Source organism: Papaver somniferum, chromosome 11 (genome assembly GCF_003573695.1).
Source record: "Papaver somniferum cultivar HN1 chromosome 11, ASM357369v1, whole genome shotgun sequence".
NCBI classification, from domain to species: domain Eukaryota; kingdom Viridiplantae; phylum Streptophyta; class Magnoliopsida; order Ranunculales; family Papaveraceae; genus Papaver; species Papaver somniferum.
The window spans coordinates 104,511,759-104,522,304 of record NC_039368.1 but is presented as its reverse complement, the minus strand read 5'-3'; the positions used below and the strand labels follow the sequence as shown (position 1 = coordinate 104,522,304).

General features: G+C 35.9%; 2 protein-coding genes across 2 annotated transcripts; one reads left to right on the top strand and one right to left on the bottom strand.

The window, feature by feature from the left end:
- The first annotated feature begins 5,769 nt into the window (after window positions 1-5,769).
- Window positions 5,770-8,364, top strand: LOC113322845 (BTB/POZ domain-containing protein At3g05675-like). Its single transcript, XM_026571012.1, has 3 exons — window positions 5,770-5,895; window positions 6,339-6,400; window positions 6,822-8,364. Exons 2-3 carry the CDS (start codon window positions 6,359-6,361, stop codon window positions 8,100-8,102), a joined length of 1,323 nt encoding a protein of 440 aa, XP_026426797.1. The 5' UTR covers window positions 5,770-5,895; window positions 6,339-6,358; the 3' UTR covers window positions 8,103-8,364.
- On the bottom strand, window positions 8,323-10,531 carry LOC113322846. Its single transcript, XM_026571013.1, has 4 exons — window positions 9,780-10,531; window positions 9,269-9,430; window positions 9,033-9,122; window positions 8,323-8,814 (listed from the first exon to the last, which is right to left on the bottom strand). Exons 1-4 carry the CDS (start codon window positions 10,399-10,401, stop codon window positions 8,624-8,626), a joined length of 1,065 nt encoding a protein of 354 aa, XP_026426798.1. The 5' UTR covers window positions 10,402-10,531; the 3' UTR covers window positions 8,323-8,623.
- Between the last annotated feature and the right edge of the window lie 15 nt (window positions 10,532-10,546).

The window sequence follows — 10,546 nt, the reverse complement described above, 5'->3', positions numbered from 1 at the left end:
AAACGCGTTTTATATACGTTATTTTAAAATAACGGGCGTTACAACGGTTAAATAGAAAATAAGAAAAGATTATGATTTGAATTTCCTATCTAACGGTTACAACGTGCGTGAAAACAGTTATAACGGGTCTAATAATGTTGTTATGACGTTTTGGGGAAATTAGGCTCAGGCCCAACCCATGGATAACCCATAATATGAGGCCCTTAATTAAAAAAAGTTTAAATCTAGTCCCCGAGTTTTTAAAAGACCTTGATACCCTTATGCATATTGTCAAGCCCATAATTAAATAAAATTTAAATCTAGGCCCAAAATTATTAAATCTAGGCCCGAAATTATTAAAATACAGTGCGAAGGTGTAAACAGAAGTTACACATGCATATGGCATGTGTAACCAGAAGTTACACATCCTTATGATATGTGTAATGCAAAGTTACACTTGTATATATATGCAAATAAATAGACATAAAAAAAAAACACAAAAAAAAAGTTATTACTTTAATATTCATTTACAATAATTTCTTAGCATGTGTAACTAGAAGTTACACACGCATCTGTTTAGTGTAATTGAGAGTTACATATGTGTCTATCTAGTGTAACTGAGAGTTACACATGCATCTGACTTGTGTATTCAGCGTCAACTCCAGTTCCAGCGAGACCATTACCACGTTTAAGCAATTAGCTTTTATGAAGTTATCTAAAACCTGAAATATAACAACAAGCAATCAGTATTTATACGATTAAAATGAACAGTACATAAAACAATGTATATTTCAGTTTCACAAGCATCTGACTAGTGTAGCTAGCGGTTACACATGCATCTGAATTGTGTAACTGAGAGTTACACATGCATATAACATGTGTAACTAGGAGATACACATTCATCTGGCTAGTGTAGCTAGCAGTTACACATGCATATGACTAGTGTAACTAGGAGTTACACATACATATTGATATGTGTACCCAAAATCAGTATGTGTAAGTAAAAGTTACACATCTAATTAACATGTGTAACTTGCAAATACACATGCATCTGAATTATGTAACTAGGAGTTACACATGCATCTGACTTAGATATGTCAACATAAAATCAGCAAATCCATCTCTAAATGAATAACACTAGCAAAAACGAGAGGTGACTATCAAGCAATTACCAGTCATAAAATAATACAGTTAACCTTGTAAGTGAATGAGCAGCTCTTAATTAAGATATCACTGCTTCAGCAGAAAGACGTTGTTAGCACTGTATTAACAGAAAGACGTTTTACAGCGCTAGTCTAGATGTACCTAAGCCATTTTCATATTATCGATGACGAAGGACATTTTAAGCAACAGAAAGTAAAGCTTCAGACAGTAATTATACTGGCAGAATAATACAAACACCTGGGAACCTTGTGCTAGCACATTAATATCGCAAAAAATGATCACACAACTGATTCAGCAGGGTGTAGATATGAACCCAGGAAAACAAAATGCATGTGTAATCAGTAGTTACACATGTAAACAATAGTTACACATGCATATTAGCATAAGTTACACATACAATCATCATATGTAACTAGAAATTACACATCTAATTATTATGTGTAACTATAAGTATAACCTGCATCTAATTAGTCTAATCTGCATCCACTACTACTCCCTACTACTAGGACTTGATGTTCTTTTCTCTATTTCATAAATATAACCACTATAACATATCCCATCAAATTAGCATGTGTAACTATAAGTTACATATGCATATCCCATCAAATTAGCATGTGTAACTATAAGTTACACATCTAATTTGCATGTGTAACTAGTAGATACACATTTATTTGGCTTGTGTACCTAGAAGTTACATATTTAATTAGCATGTGTAACTACTAGTTACACATCCATAGTCTGCCAATGCTAGTTAAACGTGCAAATTGTCATGCATATGGCTTGTGTGATGTGCAGTTAAACATGCATCCTAATTGTGTAATTAGGAGTTACACAAGCATAAGCAAAGATATCCAAGTCTCACAAGTTTGTTCTACATATAGTTTTCCTGCAAAAGTAATAAGATAAAAAGGTATCATAATATCAGATTAAAATGTAGTATTTGCTCTTCTTGTTAGATGAAATCTCCTGAATTGCAATCACACTACGAAAAAGTTGTTTTTATGGTCGGATCCCAATAACAAGGAAACTTAAAAAGGAAAAAAAATGTACAACTGGCAAATAAACTACTTTACTAATTTGCAGGAACTAAGTGAATAAATTATAATTAAGAGATCAGTTGCAATAAAAGCTTAAATAGATGTGTAATACGACTTGTGTAACCGGAAGTTACACATGCATATGGCATGTGTAATCGGAAGTTACACATCCAATCAGTTAGTGTAACTAGCAGTTACACATCCAGTTAGTATATCCTCGGACATAACTGAGGATCAACAACAACAACGTATGGCATACTTCAGTATAATAAAATGGAGATATTAGTACATGTATCGGTTAACGTTTTTAGTACATGTGATATTTCCACAAAAATAAAATGGATGCACCAGAAGAACAACAAGCAAGGGCCAATCAGTTCAAGGAAGAGAGTAAAGTGAAGCTGAAACCCTTACCTGACAGATTTGGCTTGATTGAGCATATGTGGTCCTCTGAGTGAAGCCAATACAGAACATCCTCAGAGTGAAGTTGTCGGTTGTCTTCACATCAACATGAGCCTTAATCAAAGTCCGCCACTTACAGAAAAGAGACCTTAATTTGTTAGTCAAACCATTCTTTATGTGGGACTGATCCTTCACTCTTTAAGTAGGACCAGAGACCTTAAGTTTATAATGGTTACCCAAAAGTTAGTCAAAACATTCTTTCCTTGGACATCCTCCACTCTCAGTCGCATCTTTATGTAGGACTGATCCTCATCGTTCTGTAGATCAGCAAAACATACCTCAAACACTTTGTGCTTAAGCCCTTCTGAAGCAATCAACAAAAATTAAATGCATAAGCAAAGATATCCAACAATGCACTTAGATTCAGAAATGCAAAATCAATTGATGCAAAAAAATAATTTTGTTGTTCATTTTAGCATGTGTAACTAGGACTTACTCATGGATATGGGTAGTGTAACCGAGAATTACACATGCATGTAGAATGTGTAATTAGGAGTTACACATGCATATTGGCATGTGTAACCAACAATTACATATACATATGGCATGTAAATTTGAAATATCTTTGTACATATAAAGCAAAAACACTAAATATTTAACTTATAATGCAACAACGTAAATGATTATATAATGATTTATTGAATCAGCTTAGTAGCATTCCAGGTTATGAACAAACCCATGATGAACAAAATTAGGTCGTGTCTGAATGCAGTGTTGGTATCATCAGGCAAACCTAGCAGCATAAAACTTATCTGAGATAAAATGATCATGCCTACATTCGGAAAACGGACGGAGAGTACATCCCCCATCTTTCCTCCGAGAAGTGCCCCAATAGAACTAGCAACTGTAAACATACCCATGAGAAGTGATGTTTATTTGTGAGTGAAGCCAATAAGTTCCAACCACATTGGTGCGAACGACAAAGCTGACCATGGAAATGATCCACCAACTCCATGTGCTACAATAATCTGGAAGGACGGGATTTTCATCACCGATTTTGTTGGTTGAAACAATTCCTTGAACTCTAACAATAATGATTTTGCAAAACTTGAACCATTTGTACTACTTTTATCTACAAACCGAGGGTCTTTGGCAAACAATCCCAATAAAATTCCAACGATAACACTAATAATTGCAACAAGATGGAAGGAAATTCTCCAACCAGCAATACCCATGAATGATGTGGAAGTTAGAAGAACTGACAACAGACCACCGAGAATTGTCCCTATATTTCCTGTTACCTGAAGCCACCAAAAAGCTACACCGCGATTATGGTCATAAGTTGAGTCATCCACAAGGGACTGAATACTGTCTGTAAACCCAAAATATTAACAAATTTGTTATGTGTTTATACCTCTTTAGAGCTATTTGAAAGTGCCTTCAAAAAGTCTGCATGTAATTAAAAACATCATAAAACAATTTACAAGAGAGTGACGAAACCAAATACACAATCAGGTCTAAAAGAACATCAAATTTTTCAAGCTCTCACCGTTCTTTCTCGAGTTTTGATTTGGCATCACTTAGTATTGTCTTGACTTCAGAAGACACACTGATTCAGAAAATAAGTTCAAACCATGAAATTCCACCACAATTTGTTCAATAGAAATCAGATATTTGCGAATTAACATTAAAAACTTAAGAGGAAATTATAACACATAAAATCCCTAAATTCATCAAATAAAATCAAATCCGAAATCGTCTTTTTCCTTTATCGCAGTTTTCATATCTGAAAATAATTCAAACAAAAAGAGATATTACCTAGCAATCGTTTGTTCACTCTTCTTCTTATATCTTTATGAGCTTTTCAGTGATACCTTGAATATCACTGAAAAATATCAAAAAAATAAAATTCAGAAAACAAAATATTATTCAATAGATCTTTCATAAACAGATCCGAGAATTGAAATTACTGAAAGAGATAAAGATTACAACCTAGAAAGATTAAGATCTAAATCATCCTCTTCTCTTTTTCATTTCTCGGTACTTAAAGCTTCAGTTGTTGTCTTTCCCCTTCGTTTTCCACTACTTCCTTTAATAACTTCTGTCATTGAAATTTCTCGAAATCGACCTCTTCACTGGAACCTTAGCTTTTTACTCTCTCCCTCTTTTTCAAAATCGAACAACTTAAATGTATCAAATGAAGCACAAAAGAAGATAAACTTATCTTTATACTCAGATTCAAATTGAATTTGTGCCGGAGTTTTAGAGATTTGAAGTTCGTCCTCTGATTCGAACTTGTAGATTGATGATCAGTTCTTAAACCTGTTTGAATCAAATCGATTAAATCTATAAATCGATTACTTTCGTTCTTATGTAATACGTAAACGTCCTCAGCGAAGATCGATGGAGCGAGAATCTTTTTTTTGTTCTCTGCAATTGTTTTCTTCGGTTTGATAAAAGAACCCTAATTTTCTTCAGAGCAAAGACGAGAGAGAAGCGAGAGAAAGTGAAAATGAACCTATAGCCTATTTCATTTGGTATATATAGTAAAGGGCATTTTTGGTATTACGAATTTCCCCCAATCCCTAAACTTTATTACCAAGCCCTGAAATCTAAAGTTCTGGGCCTAGAAATATCAAAAAGTGAAAGTATGGAGTTGATAGGGGAGGATCCATTTAGTGGGGTTTCTATATATTGAACCCATATAGTAGGGGGTTCTAGTATTTTTCACTAACGTTTTTTTATATATTATTATTTTATTCTTTTATTTTTTTAAATATTAGTTATAATTTTTTAATCTATAATTTAAAATATAAAGAATTGTAAGAAAATATTTTTATATTATTTTTATTAAAAAACGGTTATAACTGACTTGAAAACGGGAAAAATGATCTAAAAAACTTACGTTAAAATGTTATTTAGATGGAAAAAACGTAAAATTCAATTTTAGAAAAACGGTTATAACGTGTATGAAAACGGAAAAACGGTCCTAAAAACTGCCGTTATTTCCTATTTATCGGCATTATATAGGCACGGGGTTCGGGGACCTCACGGCCATGGTACATGGGTGTGACCGTTTTTCCGGCCGTTTTCCCGGTAAAAACGGGTGTTTTTCAAACCTTGGTTTCGAGGTTTTTCAAATCACGGTCCACCCTGGATTTTTATTAGCATTATTGTGCCAAATATCCAACAGTTCCTCTTACCTGCTCCAAACTTTACTGATTTTGGAGGGAAGAGCTGAAGACCAGAGAGAAAGAGCCTAGATTTACGGGGTGAGACTGAAAGCTGAAGAAAACGGAAAGACAAGGTCAAGGTATTATTAGTCCCTTCAATTTCCCCTTTTTATTTACTCTCTCTATTTTTCTTATGCTTAGTCTTAACAAGAAAAGGAATGTTCACTCCCAAATTAGGGTTTGCCTAATCTTCTGCATCTGACCATATACGATAAATAGATCTGTAGTTTGATGTCTCTTTTGGGGTTATGGACACCTGAACTGCTGATACCAACAAATTTTGAACACTCATTAAATTTTGTTAATTCTAGTGTTTGTCATTTGCCTCAGGGTTATTTTCTATAATTGAAATCATATAACTATTGTTAAGGTGGATTAGTTGTGATTACTAGCATGTTTCAACCAACATTTGCTATATATTTGGAATTAAAAGATAGGAACCCACTTTTATTAGTAATGTTTTTGTAGTGATATTTGCTTGCTTCATATTGTATCTTTTAAGAGTTACTCATTTGTTTTACAGGTTCAATGGGTACTTGAACGATGTTGCTATTAGTGCCAGGGGCATCAATGGAGATTTATCCTGTGAGTTTGATCTTTATGAATTAATTTTACTTTTGGATTCAGCTATCATGTGAAACAGTAAAGGAAAGGAAGCACATTTAAGACATTATAATGTACCATGTGGAACATTTTAGTCCCCTTTCTTATTTTTTTTGATCAGTTAGTCCCATTTCTTTGTTGTTCCATACTTCCCTATTGCTGCTTCTTAGAAATCGGATCTTCTTTATGTCCGAGTAGAGTTATAGTAGCAATTGTATATGGAAAGTAATTCAGGATTGTAGTTGTCACTAGGAGTCGGGTGCTTATTTTCATAAAGAAGACCTGAAATGTTGTCCAAGGCCCATAAATGTGGTATATCTCATCTGAAGTTGGATTTTGTGTTTGCTCCATAACGACTTATCAGCAACCATTTACTTGTCATTTTCTTTTCATTCTTTATCAGGATAAAGAAATAGCTGTGCCATGCATTATTGGTGATCGAACAACTAGTGATGTTGTTGTTCGTATACGAACACAGGAGGGTAGAGATGACTGGTTTTATTGCCATTCCCGTATCCTCGTAGAGAAGTGCAAATATTTTGCTGACCGCCTATCTGAAAGTTGGCCTACATGCCAGATTCTGGATTCACGTAGTTGTGTCGAAGTATACTGTCAAGATTCTGAGTTCAACCACCACGTAAATGCGCTACGCCTCCTCTATGTTGTTGCAGATAACTCGCTCCCTGAAAACTGGAATGGTGTTAAAAATGCACTTGGAATCCTTCAAGTGGGCATCAAACTTGGGTGCCCACTGATGGTTCGTGGTTGTGTTGATTACTTGGAAGCAGTCTCATGGGAGGAGGCTGAGGAAGAGGAAATCCTGAGAATCATACCTGCATTAGGACCAGAAGCAGAACCCATCCTTGCTCGGCTACAACCAGTTGATGCAACAGCCATACGAGGAATATTTCTCTCAACTCTTCATTTTGCCACATCATCACCTACTCCGGACATGTCCGATCTCAAGTCCTCAGCTCAAGAGCAGCTAGAGTACATGCTAACAGAGGATGACGATCCCATATTACTAATAGCAGACGATGACTTAAAAGTTGAGGTAAGAAAAAGCATAAATTGTCTTTTAACCTCGTTCTATGGCTATTTGGAAGATTTGGGTCAGCTTCTGGAGATAGACAAGACGCGTGAGCTACTATCGGTGGTATCGGATTTGTCATGGGCATGTCAGATTTTGATAAAGTTGGAGATAATGAGAGAATTTGTTAACAGTTGGGTGGAGAAATCAGAAAGTATCACTAATTGGGTAACTGACGCAAACTTGAACAATGTTGACATGCTGGCGATATTGGCAAAGATTATAGAGGTGGGAGGTAAGGTTTTGGAAGCAATTGCTTATGGTACTGTCATACTTCCAACTGCAAAGAGGCTCCATATGGTGAAGCTATGGCTTCCATTTGTAAGGCTCTCTAAGCCTTTGATCACTTCGTGGAGTGTTGACGTGGAAGGTTCGCCACCATTCAAGGTGGACAATGAAATTTGGCAGAGCTTGGAGTCTTCCCTTGTTTCAATGGTGCTCGCGCTACCATCTGGAGATCAGGCGGAGATCTTGACTCAGTGGTTGGGAACACATCATATTCAGTACCCTGACTTGACTGAGGCATTTGAGGTCTGGTGTTACAGATCCAAAGTTGCGAAGAGGAGACTAACGCTTTTAGGAAAAATGAGATAGGAAAAATGAGATGTACGAGCAACTCGTCAGAGACGCCGCCAAGGAATTAACTTAAGTCATTTCTTTTTGACATTTTTGTTTCTAGCAATTAAGTTGCAGAAAGAGGAAGATCTCTGTACGGATGGTATCCCTTGGTGATGTAATTTCCAAGTGTAAATTTGTATGTTGCAGAGTTGTTTATACTGTCAAAACTTAAGGGTGCCATACACATATCCCATGAGCGATTAAAGCTATCATAAATTGGGGGTTTTTGCATTACAAATTGGGATTTTTCTACCTTTCAATAATTATTAGACCATCTTCAATTATAACTGTAATTGATGTAACGCCAGTACCAGCTTGCAGAAGTAGGTCAAGCAAATACACTGCATTAAGAGCATACAAAATCGGGCAGTGAAACGAAGGGAGGAAAAGAAGGAAAAGAGAATCAAATTTCCTATTCTCTTTTTAGTGTTCCATTTCTTTTTCCTCCTGATATAACTGAATACATTCTCCCCAAAATGAATAATAAAAGCTTCATGTTAATCATCGCCCCAGGCCTCATCTTTCAAGGTTTGCCTTGTAACAATGCGGTTTTTTCTGGCTTCCTCCTGCTTTCTCAACTCAGCTGACCCAAAGGTTTCTGTAGAAAGCTTTCTTCCCATACCTTGAGCAATCAATCTTTGAGCAGTTCTGACAGAAGTCTTTGGTCGTGGTGTAGGAGGTTCTAAATCTGGAAAAAATTGCAGCAGTTTCGTCATTAGACCAACGGCTAAGTAATCTTGAACATCTTTCACTGTTGGAAGAATCTAAGATAAACCTCCAAGAATATAATAGCAAGAACAGAGAAGTACAAATAACCATAGCCAGAAAGCTAAGATGGAACTGAATTAAGAAATACTTGCAATAAAGGAGGGAGGGATGGAGGAAAGAAGGGAGAGTTACAGATACCTCTTCTTGAAATTGAGCACAAAAGGTTATCATTCTCCTGTAGCACATGTATTCTGAATGATGCATGTACGTTGCTGCAAGCCTCAAGTGCTGCATTGGCATTACAATATTGCAAATAACAAATAATGTTTAGAAATTATCTTTCAGAAAAGATGGTTGTTCTAGGATACATGCTTTTGCATAAGTATAATGCAACAATTGAATAAGAACTTTGCATTTTATAAAGTCGCACTTACCAATAGAAGGTGTTTTAAACACTGCAAGAGCAACGGTATCATTGACCCAGCGAATGACAAACCCGCGATCTCTGAAGCTCTCAAAAAGTTTCTCTAACTCCATTGTTCTAGTGCTGGGTGGAAAATCAGCTAGAACAAGAACATGACTGGTGCCAAAATTTGCTGAAATACCAAAGAAATAAATCATCATCAAGTGTCACTTACGTATTTTACTAAAGGATGAAAGATTGGCAACTAACTCCAAGACAAATTCTAGTATGAATTCCTGACACCTCTAAAATGAGTATTATAGGGTTATCTATTATTTGATCGTAAGGTTCTAAAGGTAGCTTCTCACACAGAATACATGGTCTCTACAAGCACATAGCAAGTCCGCCCAAAAACTCAAGCAAACAACATAACAAAGTGATAAGAAAAGCACACAAATAAGCTGCGACATCATAAAAACATACTGTATGTCCGTAAAACCGTGAAGCAACTGGACAAGGCGAAGTGCAAATGATCCACTTACCAATTCCAGATTTTAATTTTTCGTCTGAGTTACTCTGACCAACTTCAACTTCATCATCATCAGAACACTCACTGTTCACACTACCAGTTTGTTGGTCACTATACAAGCTATTCTTCTTATACATGAATGCTCCCCTTCCTCGACGCTTAGTTGTTGTTGTTTCCGGTTTTGAATCTTCCAACGTAAGTTTGGATATCCCTATATCATGTACTGGTGGTGGTGGGGTTAATATTTCATCAATCGGACGATCAGCAATAGATTCCCAATCATCAGCATCTGAAGGTGGTGCAGGAGAACCGTCGCAAGCTGAAACAGTATCTAAAACCCCATTCTTACCCAAATCGTTATTCTTTATCTTGTGGGAATTCTTCTGTTTGAGTAGAAAAGAACGAGATTGAAGTTCATCAGCTTTAAGTGAGAAACCTTGAGTAGAATATAGATTATCTAAATCAGTAAGAGCTGTTGCCAATTTCAGATCAATAGATGACGAGGATGATGATAAATTTAGGGTTTCAAGTTTGTTAACAACTGATTCTAAAAGTGATATTGCTCCTTTAGTATCGCCATTATCTACTAAATCTTCCACTTGTATGCTCCAATTCAAATCTTCTGCTGCTGCCATCTTCAACTGTTTACAGGACAAATTGGAAATTTCGATCTCGGACTTCCACTTCACTTCAAAATCCTGAATTCTTGTTTCTGGTTTTTTTTTATTAAGAGGCGTTTGCTATATGCTTACTCGCATCTATAAATCTGGCTCGAGGCTG